Source organism: Zonotrichia leucophrys, chromosome 5, assembly GCF_028769735.1.
Source record: "Zonotrichia leucophrys gambelii isolate GWCS_2022_RI chromosome 5, RI_Zleu_2.0, whole genome shotgun sequence".
In the NCBI taxonomy this organism is placed as follows: Eukaryota; Metazoa; Chordata; class Aves; order Passeriformes; family Passerellidae; genus Zonotrichia; species Zonotrichia leucophrys.
The window spans coordinates 11,507,691-11,528,944 of NC_088175.1; the positions used below are offsets into that span (position 1 = coordinate 11,507,691).

General features: G+C 40.1%; 1 protein-coding gene across 3 annotated transcripts in view; it reads left to right on the plus strand.

Moving 5' to 3' along the window:
* Positions 1-21,254, plus strand: part of CCDC88C (coiled-coil domain containing 88C) — a 97,675-nt gene that overhangs the window by 46,761 nt on the left and 29,660 nt on the right. For all 3 annotated transcript variants that reach the window (XM_064713710.1, XM_064713712.1, XM_064713711.1), the window contains exons 5-14: positions 452-510; positions 2,114-2,197; positions 3,478-3,618; positions 4,321-4,505; positions 5,023-5,104; positions 5,576-5,734; positions 11,846-11,992; positions 14,908-15,052; positions 17,725-17,906; positions 20,904-21,041. In XM_064713710.1, coding sequence (XP_064569780.1) covers positions 452-510; positions 2,114-2,197; positions 3,478-3,618; positions 4,321-4,505; positions 5,023-5,104; positions 5,576-5,734; positions 11,846-11,992; positions 14,908-15,052; positions 17,725-17,906; positions 20,904-21,041 — 1,322 coding nt within the window. The remainder of the gene's footprint in view (positions 1-451; positions 511-2,113; positions 2,198-3,477; positions 3,619-4,320; positions 4,506-5,022; positions 5,105-5,575; positions 5,735-11,845; positions 11,993-14,907; positions 15,053-17,724; positions 17,907-20,903; positions 21,042-21,254) is intronic.

Genomic DNA, 21,254 nt, shown 5'->3' on the forward strand with positions numbered 1-21,254 from the left:
GGGCAAGTTCTTTGTGAGTAACCCTCCTTTGCCTCGCCCATGGTGTTTTTGTTTTATTTTGATGGGGTTTTTTGGAGGGGGGAGAGCTGTTGGGGTTTGTTGGGGTTTTTGCACAGTTGTTAATCACAGCACAAGAGACAAGCACTGGTCAAATGCATTGAACTATTTAAAGGAAATTTTTTTGTGATATATTGATCAGAAAGGCCTTAGAAAACTATGGGTGAGGATAGCATATCAAGTGAAAAGAGTCTTGCTGGATTTGGGATTTTAAACTAATCCATAAGAACTGTACTGTTGTGTAGAAAATATGGTAACTTTGTAACAGGCGTATATATGTTGTTCAGGCACTTGTTCAAAGGTCTTTTTGTTTTAGGCACATATTTTGGAGAGGATTATTTGCAAGTACTTATCTGTTACACACATGTACTGATGACTTTTTTTTCCTCTCCAGGTAAAAGTATGGATGAAATCAAGAAGCTGCTGTTGTTGGTTCTGGGATGTGCTGTGCAGGTGATAATTCACGGAAATTAAGATTTTTTTCTAATCTCTTTTTTTTCCTGGAATGAGAAAATCTACCCAAAGATCAGTACTGTATGAACAAATCCTGAGCTCAAGATGGCTTGTGAGCTAAATTGTGAGAAACACAGTATGTGAAGGAAAGAAATGCAGGGGAGAGGAAGCACATTGTGTGATAGCAGTAGCCTCAATTTGTTGCCAGTGCTTAATCAGACACAGGATGTGTACTTTTAAACTTCCATAACACAGTGGGACAAGATAAGTTTTGAACAGTGTTCTTGATATCAAGATTGTTGTTGGTTTATTTTCTTACTGTTTTAAAATATGAAGTGGAACAGTACATGTTAAAGCCAAACAAATAGTTTAACAAGTCTAAACATTTGTTTAATGAATCATGATTTTATTTGCACAATATTTAGATTTAATATTATGTGTCAAAAATACCAGATTAATAGATACTTTGTATATTAGTGTGGGGATCTTGATGTGACATTTGTTTAAATAAATAGAGAGACAATGTATATGGGAAACTGAAGAAATGCACAGCAGTCACCAGATAAAGAAATCAGTGTTCTGCACACTAAACCTCTGAGGCAGTAAACAATGGCCTGGTTGCAGGCAGGCCTTTGCTGATAATTGACCTTGTTTGTGGGTCTGCCTTGTGGTTCTGCCCTGCCTTGGGACACTTACCCTGCTCAGCTGTGTCAGCTCGATTATGTCAGGGTAAAGCTGTCTGTGTATTGCTGCTCTGAACTATGTTAGTGTTGCATTGCAGCACAAAGAATTGTTCTGGCTGCTGAGCATCCTCAGTCCTCATTTGCTGGTCTGAGGTTCTCCCCAAGAAAGTAAATGGTTGAGTCTCTCAACTAGGCCCAGAAGGACGCTGTAAATGAGTTTAAAAACACCCTTTTAAATACTCCTTAAGTTCTTCACAGTGCCCTGTTGTTACTAGGAGGCAATAATATTCTTAGTGCACAATCACAGATATAGAGATAGCAGATGTCTGCTTCTTCTAAAGCCTTAAGTAAAAGATTTACTAAAATCTGTTTGTCTGAAATGTCACTCATTTTTATCCAGAATGTTTCTTGTTTTTTTATCTAAAGCATATGTTTATTTATTCCAACAAACAAAACTGAGTGTTGATGTAAATAGTACCTAAAGTGATGCATCTCTTTTCATTGCCAAAACCAAACAAAATGCAAACAGCAAGGCAGACAGGTTAAATGATGCAGTGTAAATGAAGGTTTACATTTGTGCAGCTCCATTAATGAAGCTGTGATGATTTCCTCTGGCTGTTTCCCCACCTCTTGATCACGTTGCATGTTGAACTTGTTTTTAAGAGCCAAATCAGCCATTTAACTTAGCCTTGATTGTACTGATTAAAAAGTTTAAATAATTTAATGCATAATTTGGTTCATGTTCCATATGGAGCAGTGAAGTGTTATACCTTCTAGTGTGACAAAGTGTAGATCTTGAACAATTTTTTATTAGCAGTGTAGGTTGTTTGAGTTTGGTGGATTTTTTAAATTTGAATGAAAAATGAAGCAATAACTTCAGGGTATGGAGCACTGTTTCAGGATGTGCTTTCTTTTAACAGTGTGAAAGAAAAGAAGAGTTTATTGACAGAATAAAACAACTGGATATTGAAACCCAAGCTGCCATTGTGTCACACATTCAAGAGGTAGGATTCTTAGTGATGTCTATTTTGGTGTTGTATCTCTCTCTCCATTAACAGGATTTTTTTGCTATAAGATGTTAAAGCTTGGAGTTTCATAGTGGATACATAAACTTCACAAAAAAGAAAATTAAATATACTGCTGCACTCAAACTGTAAGATGAAAATGATTAGTGTTGGGATCATTACTTGGCTCAGTGGTCTTTCAAAGAGATGCAGTGGTAAATGCCTTGCTTGCTACTTGTGGGTTATGCAGGAGCTGTTGTAAGGATCCATGTGCAATAGTGACAAAATGTATGTGTGTTTTAGAAGCTGCACATTCCCCAAGCCCTGTGGGAGGTGGCACAGCCTGCCCAGTGACTTGCTTCAGACAGTGGCCTCTGAGCTAGATGATTTCGAAGACCTGAAATTGGACATATGCTCTGTTTAAAAAGGTGTTTGATCCAATGACAAACATTCTTGGGTTTCTAAGAATGTTTCTAAGGCTTCAGAAGAAGGAATGACTTAGCAAAGACTACAGAAGGTCTCTTTGGTGAGCCAAGTGGAAGTGCCCCTCACTGGGAATGTGTGCTGACTGTTCCCAGGTGTCAGTGCATGCAGTTGTAGAAAGCCTGGTACATTCAAATTTGAGGAACAAATAGGGAAAGTCTTAAGACAGGAACTTTTTTCTTAACATTTAAAAAATAGTTCATTTTTTAGGAAAGTAAAAAAATCGTGATGAGCTAAGCACATGGTTGTAATAAAAGCTGGAACAGTCATTAACTGAGCTTGAGAGACATGCCTGATGTTTCTGCTACATGATTCAGAGTAAATCAATTTAGGTAGGGTAACAGTTGAAAGATACACTGCTGGCAGCAACCAGAGGTATTTCTGCAGCTGATACAGCTCCTCCCAGCTGTATCAGCTGCAAATTGCAAATTCATTGATAACAGAGATTTTTTTCAGTAATGTTCAGTGGGGAATACGTCCCTTTGGTGTGGAAATCACCTCTGGGTCAGTAAGTCAGCTGCACACTTCTTATATGTGAGCGCACATACCATTGATCATAATACTTATCTGATCACTTTTAAAAATCAGATATAATAATTATAAAAAATGCAAATACCAAAAATTTCTGGGTAGTGTTACAGTTAAAATAGTTGCATTTATTATTTTCAACCTGCATGTGGTAAAATGGATATGTTTTTTAATTTATGGGTAGAAGAACTGGGAGGATGCTGCATATATGGTGAACAAATTCTCAGCTCAACCAGTGGAAAGACATACTTTTTTGTTCCTATTCCTAGGTGACTCACAATCAGGAGAATGTCTTTGACTTGCAGTGGCTGGAGCTCCCAGATATGGCCCCAGAAGAACTAGAGTCTCTCTCCAGGAATATGGTGTTCCACCTCAGGAGGCTCATTGATGAGAGAGATGAATGCACAGAAGTATGAGGACATATCTCTCCCATATAGAGCTTATGAGAAGCAGCAGTTATGGGCTCCATTCCTTCTCTTGTCTCTTGTTTGTGCACTTGGTTTCTATTTCTTCTGGACCTTTCTACTACACCTCTGAAAATGTGTAGAAAGATTTTGGCCTTTTCATTGCTTCTTGTGTAAGCACTAAGATGTGGTGAAATGATTGGTAAAGAGCAGTTGAGCAGTGTCTCCATGAAGTGGAGACCAAATGTCTCTGCATGTCTGTCCAGTCATTCAGGCAGTGCTTGCTAGTCTCTCCATTGGCATCCAGCCTTTGGGCTCCATTGACTTCTCTAGTTTTTGTGATTCATCAATTCCTTTCCCTTCAGTTCTCTGGAGAAGCCTTCTCCTCTTCTTTAGCCTGTTAATCTTCTGTCATGCTTTTGACTGTAATTGTTTTAGATAAAACTTAGTTCTTACAGGTTTGTATGAATTCTTCAAGGGAAACAGACTACTTATTTTGAGCTTTGGAAGGGGATCGTTTTAGTCATTGGAGCATAGTGAAGATTCCTTTCCTCTTCTGTGAAACCTTTACTCCTGGCTGTCCCTTGAATTCTGTATCATGCCAGATGAGTAATTTCCCAAATCTAAAAATAATTTTTAGGTACTTTTAAAACAATGTATAAGTACACTATTTATCTCTTGGAATTACATAGTCTTCTGTATTTCCAGGTCATTGTAGATCTCACTCAAGAAAGAGATTATCTGCAGTCTCAGCAACCACCAAGCCCTCTGAAAGTACCAAGTCCAGATTCTTCCCCAAATCCTGCAAACCCTCTTTCTAATGAAGAAAAGCAGCACCTTGCAGTAGAGCTGGCAGACACAAAGGCTAAATTGAGAAGAATCCGTCAGGAGCTGTAAGTCACCATTATTTTGTGCTTCTAGAGAGACTTGCATATTAAGTCTTGTACATCCTGAAAAGGCTCCAATACTCAGGCTTCCATAGGAGCTCTCAGAATCACACCTTTCAAGTCAGAGCAGTAGGAAGCTAGTAGTGTGTTCCATCTTTTCTTCTTTCATAATTTGCCTTTAAATGTAGAGTGAAGGCTACTTCCAATCTTCTTTTTGTGTCTCATCTCTCTCTTCCCCCCCCTTCAAAATACCAGCTGCTAGCTTTGCTTTTTAACTTGAAGTGGAAGCTATCACAGCCTGTGCACCAGTGAGATTTGAACACAGGAACTTAGTATAAAAACGGGGTTGCAAATTCGGATCCATGATATGTGTATAGTACCATGAGAAAATGATGAAGCTGTCATAACAAAGAATATGCTGGGAGATTTTTCTCTTCCTTTACAGATTCCTGGCAGTGTCTATGTAATCAATATTGTTTTAGGAAAGAAAAAAAATTACTAAGATTTTTCTAATCCTTTTCAGGGAAGAGAAGTCTGAGCAGCTTGCAGATTCTAAACACGAAGTTGAGCAGCTCACCCTAGAGCTGCAAAAAATAAAGCAAGAGGTGAGATGGGCTCGTTTTACTGTAACAATTTTCCCTATTTAAAAAAAAAAAAAAAACAAAACTGTTTCAGTAGGCTAAAATTACTACTATGTCTGGTTTATAATGAAGAAATCAACTTAGTCCAGCAAGCTGTTTAAAGATTATGGTTGTGACATAGCAGTGCTATGATTCCCACTTAACTGTTGAGAGCAGTCTCCTCTGTTCAGCTTGCCAAGTAGCCTAGTAGTGCCTGAATGCTTATGCAGCATCAGGTGTGCTGCATCAGGCATAGTAATGTCAGAGGTCCAACAGGCTGAAAAACCTCTCTGTCTTGTAAAGAATTTGCTGGCTACTAGGAGAATTCTTACTCCTTAACCAGAGGAATACTGTTTGTATTTACTTACTGATTGTAAGCATAAACAAAAAAATAAAGTTTAAAGTACATGCTAACAAGTATTAAGTTAGGTTTCTGTCCCTGCTTATCTCTCACAGAACACACACCTTGCCTCAGATGCTCGCTCTGCCCGAGCCTACAGGGATGAGCTGGATTCCCTGAGAGAGAGGGCAAACCGCGTGGAGAGGCTGGAGATGGAGCTGGTTCGCTGCAAAGAGAAACTTCACGATGTGGAGTTCTACAAAGCCCGCATGGAGGCAAGTGAAAATTAGGAGAAAGATCAGAGCAAGTAGAAGTTTCATAACATACATTGTAGCCATTGACTGAGCATTATTAAAACATCTTTCAGTAGACGAAGTACTTGGTGCACACAAAATAAATGCACATTAGTTTTCAAGGACTCTGCTTAGTTCAGCATTATGTGGCTAAACAGGATGCTATATTCTGGATGCTATTTCTGGAGTCCAGATCTTTAGTTTAGCTTTAGGTAAATTCCCTCTGTTTCAAAGTTGTTCCTCAGACGAACATTTTAAATAGCATTTATAACTTAAGTGAATGTCTGGGTGTTTTTCCTTAGGGTTTTGGAGCAGATGCAACTGTCAAGATTTTTAAGGATGGTCTTAGATGACAAATTCTAGCAACCCCTTTTTGCAACTGTTACTTGTGGTAGAAAGGAGAAAAAATTTGGATCCTCCTTAGTGTCATAAGTGGGGTATGTCAATGAGAAGTGTGTGGTTTTGTTCCAGTAGTAATGTCAGTTGCTTAAGTCACCTGCAGCTATGCCCATCCTGGAATTATTAATTGAATTAGGTTGCAAAAGACCTTAGAGATCATCTAGCCAAACTCATTGACTCAGCATGGCTGATGTTAAATTTTGGTAGGACTGCTCCTACTTTCTATTCTTTCAGTTCTTTGAGGAATTCACACCAGAACTGCCAGTATTCCACATACAAAACACTTCAGCTGAGGTCAGATAAATATCCAGGCTGCTGAACCAAATGGAGGTTCAGTAATTGACAGCCTCACTATAATTAGATAAAATTCCAAGTCTGAGGTAGAAGAGTGATATTGCCAGGCCTCTGGCTGAGAGCACAGACCTTATTTTTCTGCTCTATAAACTCTACTTTGTAGGTTATTTTTTTCCCTTCTTTAACCTAAGGGGGCAGCTAGCTGCTGCTTCTTATGAATAGGTTCACTAGAATGGATGGTTATTAAATGTAGTAATGGACTACAAAAGCCTGTCCTGCCTCTCAGTAATTCCCAGTTTGCATTAGGAAGAATGAAGCTCTGCCTCTCTCTGTTTTCCTCCCTCAAGCTGGCAAATCAGTCATGCTCTGCCCTGGCACACTGGCTATCAGTGAGCCATCCTGGTGTTCCCCTTCTGGCTGTGCGCTGGAGGTGCTTAGCTGTACCTGCTGCTCAGATAATGTACCTGGAGCTCAGAGAGGAGATGTTGTGTCCCCTTCATTTGAGATCAAGGCAGTAGCTTTCTTGGTTGTCCCAGAGCCAGCAGTTTCCTGGACTGCTGTGTTCATGTCCTGCACTGCTAATCTTGCTTAACATAGCGTTCAGTTAAGAGACCTTCATGTTAGTTTCAAATTTCTTCTAACTCTCCTTGCTCTCTCTTCCATCCTGTCAGTTTTTGGTGGAACTGGAGAATGTCAGAGATTAGTGCTGGCTCTCCAGGGATACCTCCCTGCAATACTGTTATGGTTTAACCCCAGCCAGCAGCCAGGCCCCTTGCAGCCACTAATTCACTCCCCACCAGTGAGATTGGAGGGTGACTTGGAAGGGTAAATGCTGGAAAACTCATGGGTTTAGATAAAGACAGTTTAGTAGGGAAAGCAAAAAGCACACCAAGGAATTAAGTCACTGCTTCCCATGGGCAGGCAGGTGTTCAGCCATCTCCAGGAGAGCAGAGCCCCATCACATGTAATGGTGACTTGGAAAGTGAGTGAAACACAATCACTCCAAATGTCCTCCCTTTCCTTTTTCTTCCCACTTTATATACTGACCATGATGCTGTGTGGTCTGGAATATCCCTTTGGTCAGTTTGAGTCACCTGTCCTGGCTGTGTCTCCCCCCAGTCTCCCATGCATCCCCAACTTCCTTGCCATCATGGCAGCACAGAAAGCAAAAAAGGCCTTTGCTCTGTGTGAGCTCTACTCAGCAATGACAAAAAATTCTCTATTAACACTGTGCTCAGCCAAATGTAAAACACAGCCCCATAGTAGCCTACCCCAGCCAAAACCAGCACAAATACAGTAGTGAGACCAGGAGTATTTCCCACTGATCTGGTACATGTCTAATTTGGAGCCACAGTGTGACCTTTAGCAAAAGTCACTTTTGTAGGAGCTGAGCTTTTCTAACAGGCAACAGGATTGCACAGCTGTGTGCAGGGTGCTGTGTGGTTTAGAATAGACATCGAGTTTCACATTCTCACCACTCCCTCTGGCATCATTGATCAAGTTTTGAATCCAACCGTGGACTGACAGCATTGAGCAGCAGGCAAACTCCATTGGTCTCAGGCTGGTGCATTCAGAGGATTCCACAGGGCCCTATTCTGTGTTTTTATGGTCACAGAGTAGCAGAAAGACTGTGCATGCTAGCCAGTGTCCAGCTTTCCATGGGGCCTCAGTTTTCTGTCAAATCTGACTCAAGTCCTCTGCACCTCTGAAAGAAGAATTAATGTCTGGGGTCAGTGTAGTCTCTGCTTAGATTTGTTCAGGGATATAACATGGTAGAGATTTTTACCTCTAGATAGTACAGTGGTTATTCATTTCATGGCATTTACTGGTTGCCAGTGGCTTGCTAAGCTCTAACCCTTAAGACCTGAACAAATCATCCAGAGCATGCAGTGAAAATGTAGGTGTGTTCAGCATCAGCTGCTTTTCTGTGGTAATGTGATCCTTAGGGCTCATAGGGTCTTGACAGGGTTGTTAATAAGCAGTGCCAGATTGGTAGGTGAGAAGAAAAAGAGGATTTAATGTTGTGCATCAATGCAGAAAGCTATTAAATGAGCTCTTCAAATCTTTTCCTTCCTGTTATTGCAGGAGGAGTGCAAAAGGTTGAAATCTGTATGCCAATGTAACTCATTTAAAGCTTGTGTGGTGTTCTCCTTCTCTCTGTGTCTCTCTGTGTCTTGGCAAATTGTTCAGGAGTGACATTTTAATTGAACCATCATTCAAGGAACATGAATGTCCTCTGGAGCCTTCCTGCTGGGGTTGATTAACGAGGTCACAACTGTGAATGTGAGGGAGCAGCTCAGTGCTGGGTTTCCTCCATGGAGGTGCTTCTCTGCAGTGCAGAGCTCCCTTCCAGGATCATCTCCACTGAAGCTTTTGTTGTTCCATGAGATGAGATTATTTTCTAAGGCCAAGCAGTATGCCTTGCCCAGTTTTTCTCCTTATAATCAAATTTCTGTGCAGGATGAAAAGCATGTCTTGTATGTTGTCATATGAGTGTTCAATGTTTGATTGTCACAAGATGTTAACTGTTATGGCTCAGTAACAACAGCTTCTGAACTGCCTGAAGGCAAGGGTTTGAATTGGACCAGAAGCATGTGAAAATTCTTTTTTTTAAAGATTTAAACACTCTCATTGCTACTTTAGTTTCTGAAAATGTTTCCCAGTGACAACACACCCTGATTGTGCAACCACTTATCCCCAGAGTTAATTATAACCATCTGAATGCACAGTGCACATTGTTAAAGCTATTTCAAGTTACAGTTGATAGGGCATCAAACCACAATATGCAATTCATTTTAGAAAGGGCAAAAGCTGAGTTATAGCCAGTGTATTAAAATCCACAGCCAAATGTTTTTGTTGCTGATTTTAAAATAACCTTATAGTTTTAAAATAATGTTGGTTGTTTTTTATATTTGAATTATACATTTGGTTATTTTTATATTTGAATTTGTTAATTTGATTTAAAAGGAACTTTAATTCCAGTGGAAGCAGCACCACCCCATGACCACCACCTGCTGACTGTCTAACAAGTGTGATTTGTAGCCAGTTAGATTTTTAGGTCAGCTGTGTTATTCCAGCAACTTCTGGGAGATGTTAGTGCTGACATGTGTTAGTTAGGACAGCTTTTCTTCCCATGGAAAGCTCCCATGGACTAATTATTTAAATTATATGAACTTTTCACTATTAAGACAACATCAGATCTGAGAGTGAGCAATGTCTACCTCATCACAGCAGGCATTTCCACTTGGTTATTAATTTAATATTTCATCAGAACTACTTTGAACTGGCATGACTGCCCATCCTGGGTGCTCAATGGAAAGTGCTTCAGTTTTCCATATAGTGCAGCTCCCACTGGTTTGTGGTTTGTACCAGAGCCTGCATATGTGTATGTACTTGGCACATAGTTTGGCTCTTGATGAGACACTAAAATAACTAGTTCTTGCTTGGTAGGCAGTTTTAAGGATAGTTATGAGGTCATGTCTTTGAGGTCAGACACCACTTCAGTTCTTGGGGCTGTGGTCCAGATTGAGTGTGGTGATCTAGCAAAGTAAACTCTGGGCACATTGCTGTTTCATTACAGATATTCTGGCAGCTTCCATAACACCCAGCAGTTTTTGTGCCATGTACTTCTGGTCTGTCATCTGTTCAGTGTCAGCCTTTTAAGTTTGCCCACCCTGAAATGACCCTGTTAGATCAGACTTGGCCCAAAATGCAGGTTCTGTAACCTTAGTGTTTCAGTATTATTGTTATTTTAGTTACTCGCATACTCAGACATTTTAATTGAAGATGAACCTCTTCACAAACACTGACATATTTGTCCTTTTAATGCTACTGTAGTAGGGAAATTTTTTCTCTCATGATTTTCAAGTTGGTAGCTGACCCACTGAGAGATCAAGGGCAGCATGGTACTGCATGAGGTAGAGTTTCCATATTATGCCATATACAGTCGACTGCAACAAACAACTCTGATTTGAAAGGTTTTTAAATGATGGCCCCTGTAGTACCAAAAGGCAGGGGGAGTGGCTGTCATCAGACACTCTTAACTCATGCTTTACAGCTGTCTGTCTTTTTTTCCTTCTTTTCTGTTTGCTTTTTAAATAAATGAGCTTATATAAGGCTTCTTAAGGCTGATTACACCCCAAAAAGGAGAAGCCTAGTAACTGATTAAGTTGTGAAAGTGATTTGCTCATGCCTTGTGATCTTTCAGGAATCTCCTTGGTTTGGATGTTTGTGGTCTGAGAGACCAGACATGAACACTGTGTCAGCAGAGACATCACATTTGGAGTCAGTTATCCAGGAATAAACTTGTCTAGCAGTTTGTCCTGTTTGCACATTTTCTGGTTTTGTATATTTCATTGGAACAGCAGAGTGGATGGGGAGAGAATGATGAAGTTTCTGTAGAGAATCAATCTGCTTCCTGCCCAGTTGTAACTCATCTGGGGAAAATTCCTTACTATATCCATTTAATTTTCAAATGCTGATGAATTTCTGCCATAGAACATATGTCTCAGACTCAAGACTTATCTGAAGATCAACTCAAGTAAAAGCTAGCAGTAAGGTATTGTAACTTAAAATGAGACCTTTTTGATAAATGTGTTTAAAATATGACCAACATTTCATGGCCAGATTTCATGCTTTGGATATTTCATGTTTCCAGAATAAGATACTTGAATGAACAGAGTTTCATTTGATTTGCTGTTTGCAAGGAGCAGTTGCAGTGCAGTGTAATTCACCTGTTTCTAATGCTGTGGCTACAACAAAAGAATAAATTAAACTTCTACTCAGTAAAACCAGATTCAGAAGCTCTAATGAGTAAGTGACATGGCTTGTGCAGTTCATGCTCATGTGTTTAGTGGGGGAGTGGCAGGGAGTGTTAAGTGATAAATATAAAACAACTTCTGCTGTTTAAGTGAATTAAAATTCTGTTAATCAGAGAGAGACAAACTTTATTAAACAGACATTTGCACATGAGTGTACTGAAACAGGAATGTGGATCTTGAATGTATTGATGGATACTGTTCCCCATCCCTTGAAAGTAAATAATGTGTTTTGAAGCTGGGAAAACAAGGAACTATGATGAATTGGTAAAGGAATTATAACAGTGGAATTGAACAGTTGTTCTTTTGTGTGCACCTCTTGATCTAGCCTCATATAAAGCAAAAGAAACTCTGTTAATCTTGTAAAATTCAGGAAAAAAACCCTAAGAAAAATTAGATTTACTTGTATAGTGACTCAAAGGTAATAAAAAAATACTATCATCTCTCATTAAAATATTAAGTAAAAGTCTTTCTATGAAACATGTCAAATTTCCTTCTTGTTTTTTTGCAGTGTCACTTTATTAAAATCACTTGGTTGATGAAAAGTCAGTAAGAAATTAATAATGTTACTTTTTTTCCCTAGGAATTAAGAGAAGACAACATTGTATTAATTGAAACAAAAGCCATGCTAGAAGAACAGCTAACCATGGCAAGAGCTCGTGGTGATAAGCTGCATGAATTAGAGAAGGAAAATCTGCAGTTGAAATCCAAACTTCATGATGTAGAGCTGGTATGCACTTTCTTTTTCATTATGCTAATTTCTTAAACTTCTGTTTTTATCTTTGCGTTACAAAATCAAGTCACAGAAACTGGTAGAGACAGGCAAATAAATCAATAGTGCTTTAGAAGAGGTTTTTAGATTGAACTTTCTGCACATGAATTCTTGAAATAGTGTAATGTTAACAGAGTAGTTATTGCCAGTGCTACTTTGTATGAGACTGAAGGTTTTTTATGCAGAAGGTATATCACAATTTTATAATACAGTCTGCTTTCACACATTTTGTTAATGGAGATATTAAAATCTGTTTAAGTAGAAGTCTCTTAGATCAGGAAATTAAATCTACTCTAGCTAATAGTCTTTCTTGTTGGAAACAAAATCCCCACCCATTGCAGAGTCTTTAAGAATCCATTACCACTGTAAAAGACACAAAATTCTAGAATTGCTTTATGTGTAAATTGGAGATATGTTTTATTGCTTCATAAATAAGGAAAGGTAATAAGTGGGAAACTATTGTCTACAAACAAAGAGCAACACTGGACTTCAGAAACCCACTAGAAATAATAACTACTCTTTTATCTCTTGTATTTTACTTAACAGTCCTCCTCTTATCCCACCATGATTTGAATTCTTAGTTTATCTATAGAGGATTTTCAACAGGTTCTGTTGGAAATAAAAGTGTGGAGGATGCTGCATGGGATGACTGAATCTTCATGTATATCAGTGACAAGGGTGTCCCTCAGGGATCCATACTGGGACCAGTGTTACCTAATGTCTTTGTCATTTATGACATTGTCAAAGCAGTCAAGTGCACTGTCAGTGGATTTGCGGGTGACACCAAGCAGAGTGGTGTGGTTGACACACCTGAAGATGGGATGGCCATCCAGAGGGACCTGGACAAGCTCAAGCAGTGGGCCCATGGGGATCTCCTGTGGTTGAACAAGATCTAGTTCAAGGTGCAGCACCTGGGTCAGGCAGCCCCTGGTATCAACAAGGGCTGGGCATGAGCAGATCAGAGCAGCCCTGCTGAGAAGGACTTGGTGGGTGAGAGGCTGGACATGACCCAGCCGTGGGCACGCACAGCCCAGAGAGCCAAATGTGCCCTGGGCTGCATCCACAGCAGCATGATCAGCAGAGTGAGGGAGGGGATTCTGGCCCTCCGTTCTGCTCTGCTGTGCTGCATCCAGCTCTGGGGTCCCAGCACAGCAAGGACATGCACCTATTGGAACAAGTCCAGAGCAGGATCTCCCAGATGATCAGAGGGATGGGACACCTGTCCTGTGAGGAAAGGCTGAGAGAATTGGGATATTCCAGCCTGGAGAAGAGGGGGTTCCAGGGTGACCTAATTGCTACCTTGCAGTACCTGGAGGGAACCTAAAAGCAAGATGGTGGAAGACATTTTACAAGGGCATGTGGTGATATGAGAAGAGAGAATGGCTTCAAAGTAAGAGAGAATAAGTATGGATTAGATAGTAGGAAGAAGAAATTCTTTACTGTGAGGTGTTGAGACACTGAAAGAGGTTTCCTGGAGAAGCTGTGGGTGCTTCATCCCTAGAAGTGTTAAAGGCCAGGCTGGATGGGGCTTTGAGCAACCTGGTCTAGTGGGAAGTGTCCCTTCCCTTGGTAAGAACTGCATAACCTTTAGTGTCCCTTCCATCCCAAACCATTTTATGATTCTATGATTCAGGATATTGTAAAGATCATGTAATGCTCAACTTCTCCAAAGTTGCTGAAGATTTTGCATGCTTTTCTGGTGACTTGATGAATTTTTGAGTTTTGGTTTCTGAAAAGCTGGGAACCACTTGAGGCAGCATTTCAGTTCCCACAAAAGCAAATGGCCCAAATAGTCACAAGAAGCAGCAATAGATTCATTCTCCAGGTCTGTTTTCAGGAGTTAGGATTCAAATTATGAGGCAGGTGTTACTTGCTTATCCATATGACTGTGTCCAAGTTTGATGTGATGAGTTGAAGCTCTGCAGAATTCAAGGTTCTATCTGAAGAATTTCCAGTGTGTCAGAGCATGATGCTGCATGTTTTTGAGGAGCTTATCAATCCAGTCTGCCATGCTAGTCCTGGCTTGCAGTGGTCCTGTCATCACCCAGTGAGTTCTCAGTGCCATTCCCCTCTCTCCAAGTGTATCATGGACCAGAGCTGGTGCTAAACAGGGCCAGTTGGGCTTTGCTTTCTGTGGCCCACTATTGGAATAAGAATCCCAATATAACCAGTTAGATTGTGCCTGGGTCAGTGTGACCCTCGCTGCTGAGCCAAAGGCGGCACTGTGGTGCTTTACCCCAGAGATACCTTGGCTGCTGGAGATTGCAGCGGGGCACTGGTGCAAGTCCAGGCTTGTCAGGGACTCCGTTTACCTCAGGAGAGAGAGCTCCTGGCGATGGTGAAGAGAAGAAGGAGAGGATTCTGCTGGAGGGTTATATCCAGATGTTTATTCCATGGTTACAGAGGTCTGAAGCGGGGCAACTCCTCCAACAGAATAGAGGCCGCATGGTCTGATTAACCTTATAAGCTCGGGGACAGGGGAAGGGGAGGGGACAGGTGAGCTACCAACCAGGTGAAAGGGGCAGGGTCTCAAGGGACTAGGGACACCTATACGGGCCAATGTCCCCCAGGCCTGAGGAGCATCCTTTGAAATAGACCAACCATACGACGCCTTGCTGGTATGTTAGCCTGATTGACAGGGCACACTCAGCAAGGGGCGAGGGGGAAGGGAATATTGGCACACCTGAGAAAGGGACCCGGAAGCTAAAAGCACACCACAACAGCCCACTGCAGACGTGTAATGCTGAAGATGTATTTCATTATAAAACCCCACTGTTCAAGGAGATTCTTCTACCCTCAGCATGCACTGTGCTTGCAGCAGCTCAGCCTGCAGTCTTAGAGATCACCCTTTCATTCACGTGTGTCTTGCACAGGACCGGGACACGGACAAGAAGAGAATTGAGGAGCTGCTGGAGGAGAACATGGTCTTGGAGATTGCACAGAAACAGAGCATGAACGAGTCTGCACACCTAGGCTGGGAACTGGAACAGCTGTCTAAAAGCACTGACCTTGCAGATAGTGAGTACCACCTGGGGTAGTTGTGGTGTTTGTGGTCTGTTTCAGAATAAACAGATTGGTTGACTGGGAACAGAAGTTGAATCCAAGATTGGAAAGCTTCTCTCATTCAGCCACTTGACTTTGACCTTCATTTTCTTGAACTTCTAAAATGTATTCCTCTTCCTTTCGTTCTCTTTTGAAAGCATCAAAATGTTTTCCTTTTGTTATGTTCATCACTGAGAGAATGACTTTTAAGTATTACACTTTAATAAAAATTAAAAAATAAAGAAAGCTTTGCAAATGACACAGCAGAAATGTCACATTGAATATTTCTAACTGAATGGTTGGGTGGAGTCTGTGATCTTTAGTATTCTTTAGTACAGTTAATACAGACAGTTATGTGGTCTTTAAGTCCCAGGAAGTAATGTATGCTGAAGTCATTTATTTTTACAAGATACTGAAAAATGTGTGCAGTTAAAATAACTGGCTGATTTTTTTTCTTTGAGTGGTTTATTTGATTTCCGTAGCTATCACAAACATAGCCTATTCTTTCTTCACTAGACAGGTTTTAGCTTTGGTTCCTGTGTTTAGCATTTCTTCTGTCTATTACAGCAGCCTAAATAACAATTCTAAGTGGAACTGGGGAAATATAAGCTATTTCCTCTAATTCAACATGCAACTTTGAGTATTGAGTATTCACCTTATTCTGCTAAGATTTGCATGTTTGGCTTTGTGAGCCAGGAACAGTTGAACTTGAAGAAAAAGGAATAAATTAGAGTAAGCAGATGTTAAGTTTTCAGTGAAACTGTCTAGAATAGCTTTGTTTTGTAAAACAGCTGTGTTGTGTGGCTGACACCAATTCTGAAATCTTCTTGCTGTCTAGGATCTGAGTTTTCTTCACTAAGATTAATGGCTAGTTAATTGTTACTTCTAAATAATAATCTTGCAAAGCAGGTTATATTAGCATGAGAAATGAATGTCACTCTATTACTCCTTCTGTGAAATCAACAATATTGCTCATTGTGTTAGTGGGGGGAAAAACACAGTTCTCTCCAAACTTAAAAATTTTGATCAAGAGTATTTCAGGAAAATATAAAAATACCTAAATTTTATGGCCCGTTTGAAATACCAAGTTTTGTTCCCTTCCTGATTTGCTTTCACTGTTGATGTAATCGGAGGAGGAATTCTAGTTACCTCTTAACTAATTTCTATAAAACATAACTTGAAAAATTTGCTTGAGTGATTTAGCACTGCACTGATGTGTAGCATTTTAGCACTGGAGCTTCAGAAGCTCTCTGATTAACCAAAGAAAAAGAATGAGGAACTGAGAACATCCATAAGTTTGTATTCAGTAGGAAAATAAAATGGTGAAGGAGGTGGATTTTTTTTTAAAGAACATTTAACTTTGGACTTTTATTTAATGGAAGTGCTGTTCTGACTCTACAGTAATTCTCTGTAAGAAGTTTTATTTCAATCCATGTTGCTGTTCTGAATGCAGCTTGTTTGTACAAATAGAGTCAGACTGCAAAACTCGTCTGGAAAATCTTCCATTCCTGGCTATCAAGTAGAGTCTGCAAGGGTGGCGGATAGAAGATTTTACCAGCTAGTTTGGTATTTTTTATTAAAAATAATTTAAAAAATAAGCATGAGAAAAAGTAATTTAGGTGGACTTCACTTCAGAACAGAAGTCAACTGGAGTATTTAGTTAGTAAATGTTAAGTATTTGAGTCTTCACTTGACCAAAGCTTTCCAGGTGATGCTCTGCAAAAGAGACAAACAGAATTTTACCAATCTCAGAAAGCTACCAGCTTAAAGTACTCAGTATGCTGTAGTGCTTATTTAGAAGGAGTTACTAATTTTCTTAGGTTTAAAGACAGTGTTAAAGTCAATTTCATATGAAATGTGATTTTGAGATGATGGGTAGCAATTATTTCATGTGTACAAGAAGGTTGCTCTTGTAATTATTCAAATGCTGGGCAGAGAAATTAACAGAGCAGTGAGGCTCAGGTGATGGATTTGAGGCTGAGAGGTAGTGAGACTTTTGATCTACTACATTGAGTAAAACAACATCTCTGTTGTAAGACTTGAATAGATTTAGTTCTGAGATTTCAACTTCAGACACTTCTCAGATCAGCATTCTGATGGGTGTCCCGTGCCTGGATACCTAGGAGTAAATTATTCTCTGTGCTTCAGCATAATCTTGATGAAGAAACTATAAAGATAAGCACTGGAATTCTCTTTTGTAAGAATTTTTTCTATAACTGAATGTGATTGAATACCTGAGTTTTCAGTAGCTCTTGGAAGTGCACCACCTTGCTGTTTTAGCAAAAACTTGGCAGAGGTTTACTTTCTGCCTCAGTTTATTTCTGTGATGAAAGTATGAGATGGTATCACAGTATATTTTGTTACTAACATTAGGCACACTCCCAACATGACTAAAGCAAATTTAAGATGAATTAAGAAAGTAAGCAACTTTATAGATGGCTGGCTGTTCAGATAGTACTCTATTTATTGAAGGTATTAATGGTTGTCTGTGAAAATGAGTTCTGTTTTTAACCAAGTATTTACTTAGCAGTCAAGCTGAAATTGTAAGACTCCCAGCAATAATCTTCATCCAAGTGGATCTTGTGCACCTCAGAAGGAAACATTGGTGAATTGATTAGTGCCACCTTCTGCTTCTCATGTTTCAACAGCCAGAAAGTCCTTTGTGTTTGAGTTGAATGAATGTGCTTCGAGTCGAATACTGAAGCTGGAGAAGGATAATCAGAGCTTGCAGAACACAATCCAAGAGCTGAGAGATGCCTCCTTGACCTCCAGAGAGAGCAGCCTAAAGTTTGTGGAACTGGAAAAGGAAAATCAGCAGCTTAGCAAAAAGGTAATTTGCTCACAGGAGCAAATGGAGCTCCTAGTTTTTTTAAACACAGTGCACAAAGGGCTCAGAAGATTCCTGAATGATGAGAGTTTTCAGGGAGTTCACTCGTGATCCCCATAAGACTGACCATTATTTTCGTCCTGTCTATTTAATTGCATTCTAATGCAATTAAATTCTAATAATTTTATTCAATGCCTTCTACTTCACTGCCTGCTTATGTGCATCATAGTAAGAAAAAGTGACTGTTCCTGTTAAATAAAAACTGGTTTTCAGTGCCTCTTTGCCCCTGTCAGATTGTGTCCCTCTCTGTTGTCTCACAGAAAGGAAGCCATGGTCACATTGAACTATTTTTGTTTTTTGAAAGTTAAATAATTTTTACATGTAAATCAAATAAATTACACAGGTGAATTCAGGTTAGTATATTCTAAATGTCTTTCTTGCAGTCCAGAGTCCTGGGCCTGCTTTTTCTTGTCCTCTTAGCTGTTATGAATTCTTTAGTGTTTCTCTCTGTCTTTAAAGACCTCAGCTCTTTCCATCTTTGTAACAAACATGTAGGTCATCATTTTTTAATTTTACTTACATGTACTTGTGTTGCACTCTGTTATTAACTTTGATTACATTTAGCTCAAATGCCACCTCAGTCCTTGTCCTTGTGAAATACACTGCTCAGTTCACCTCCAACTATCAGCCTTATTTTTGTCTGACTAGTTACTTGATTCCTCAGTTCTGATGAATTGAGCCAAATGCTGCTGGGGAAAAAAGGATGCTTCCTACTCTGTAGTATAAAACATTTTCATGTTGGATTTTTCCACATTCCTACCATTCATAAATTATCCACAATCTAAGCCACATTTCTCCTTTTCCCATTACTTCTGTAACCTGTGTTTGTGAGACATTGATGCAATGATTTCAGTTCTGTTTGGTTTGCCTGTGAGCTAGCTGAATCCCTTAAGGAACAAGGGAGGGAAGCACCTACATATGAAATGCTGCTTGTGGATTCCTAGACTGTAACAAGCCCATTTCTCTGCTAGGGAGAGCAGTATCCAGCACTGGATCATTCCATCTTCTGCAGAGATTCATTTGCTAAGCTGAGATCAGTTCTGCTTTTTTTTTCTTTTGTTTGTGAAAAAGGAATACTGCAAAGATTCTGTTTACTCTAATTTTCCTTCCACGCTTCTATTTATGACCCGTTGTGTATAAGTAATTCAATCCAGCTCTAATTTACATGCCTAAAACTGGAGATGGAGGCACAGAAAGCACTCAGCAGATACCTGTGGTGTACTGCAATTTAAGTCACTTGAACAACTGTGATCAGCCTCTGGCTTTGCCCCAGGCAGATTCCTGTGGGCACCTCCTGTTATGGCAACTGTATTGGTGCCAACAGTTGTGATTCCCTTCAATTAGAATACAGTGAGGTGTGCCAGGGGAAATAATAGGCCAAGTCTCAGATTTGTTGCAAAATGTTTGCTGCAGTGGGCAGGGGAGAGTGCAAGAGCTCTGGAGGAATGTTAAAGTCAAGCATGTGTAAGTCAGAGGGCAAGAGATGAAGAAGCATTTTTCTCAAATGTTCTATGTCTTTGGGGTTCTTTTGGTAACTTTCCTGAGATATCCATAGTAAAATCCTGTCTCCCTAAGGTTGTTTAACTGAGCTGAGATTCCATCCGCTGTCTGAGACTTTCAAAAATTGTTGTTTGAATATGCTTGTTTATCTAGTGATTGGTGGGATCATGTAGCTGAAACAAGATTATTCTAGTAGTACCAGAGGAGGTGCTATAAAAAGTAGTTATGTACATTTTTTTTTTCCTGTTTTACAAGATTTTCAGAGGAGCTGGTAGTAGAAAACTCTCCTTTCAGGCACACTCAAGTAGTAGCAGTCCAAGTACCTTTCTGTTGTCTCTGCCTTTCTGACTTACTGAAAGGAGCTGTAAATAGTCATGTCTTACTTGCCTCCAGTTTTCTGGGAAGTGCAGATGAAGATCAGCTATTGCTGAGCCACTGAGTTCGTTGCAGCTTTCTGTGAACAGCTCCTTTGAACCTCCACATGGTTACATTTCTGGCTGCTGAGCCCTCCTTATCTCCAATCTGGGCTGCCCCTGCTTGTTTAAACACTTCCTGTAATGAGGGGCATGTTGACATAGGCAGAGCCCAGCCTCCAGCTATTTCCCACTTGGAAGAATTAGGTTTAATACCCCTTTCATTGACATTTTCACTGTTGGCAGAGTTGATAATACCAAAACAAAAATGAGCTGATACTTGTGCAGAGCTGTAGGTGCTCACAGTACTTTGCAAGTTTGAAAAGGAATTATTTCCTGACTTGGGAAGTACAGTTCCCAGAACCTCTTGGTTCTAAGTACTGAAGAGCTACTGCTTTTCTGTTCTACATGCATTACAAGTACAGCTTTCAAAATAAATAAGTGAGAAAACTTTGTTGTAGGACTGGAGCCTTATTCACGAATCTTTCAAATGTGGTGTTGTCACCTGCTGGGGAAAAGAGAACAGAACACGGAGTGGGAGCGTGAACTTGGTCACCCCAGTGCTTTAGTGTTTTTCCTCTGCTACTGTTTTAGGTTGTTGTTTGGTCTTCTAGTGCTGTTGCTCACTGAAGTGTCTTAATAACTGCCTGCATTAACTGATAGAGTAAGACCATCAGTGATGGAGAGGCTAGGAGGAGGCAAGTTCCTCAGGAAGGGGAGCAGCAGAAACTTAATTCCTGTTGACAGGAGCACAACAGGGCATTCAGCAGGCAGGTGAACTAAGCATTTCTTACTGCTGTGCCTTATATGCTCTGATCTTTAAAGGCATGCAGAAGAAGATTCTTAGCACTGTGAGAAAAACAAGACCATTTCCTCCTCTGAGAATGGTAACTGCGGGAGAGAGGGATTTAATCTTTTAGCCATAGTTCCCATCTCATTTGTCTCTGATCTTCAAAATGACTTAAAGTGCAGACAGTCCTTGTGTCCAGCTGTGGTTGATGTGTTTTGCTGTGTTCTCTTCACACAGATTGAGAAGTTGCAAAATCAAATTGAAAAAGAGAAGCAAAGCAATCAAGATTTGGAAACCCTGAGTGAGGAGCTGATAAAAGATAAAGAGCAGCTGCAAGGTGTCATGGAGACTCTAAAAGCCGACAAAGACAGACAGGTGCGAATTTCTCAAATGTAATACAACAACGTGCTCAGTAATGCGAATTCAGTGATGCCATTTACAGCATCTGGTTCTCTCAGGGAGATGAGGCAATTTGAGAGCTACTAAGTGCAGTTGAACTTGATCAAATCTGGGTTAAAATCTTCTGCAAGTGTAAAAGCTGAGCATGTTTTGTTGATTGCTGCCCTTGTTACCATAAGGGGATCTTTA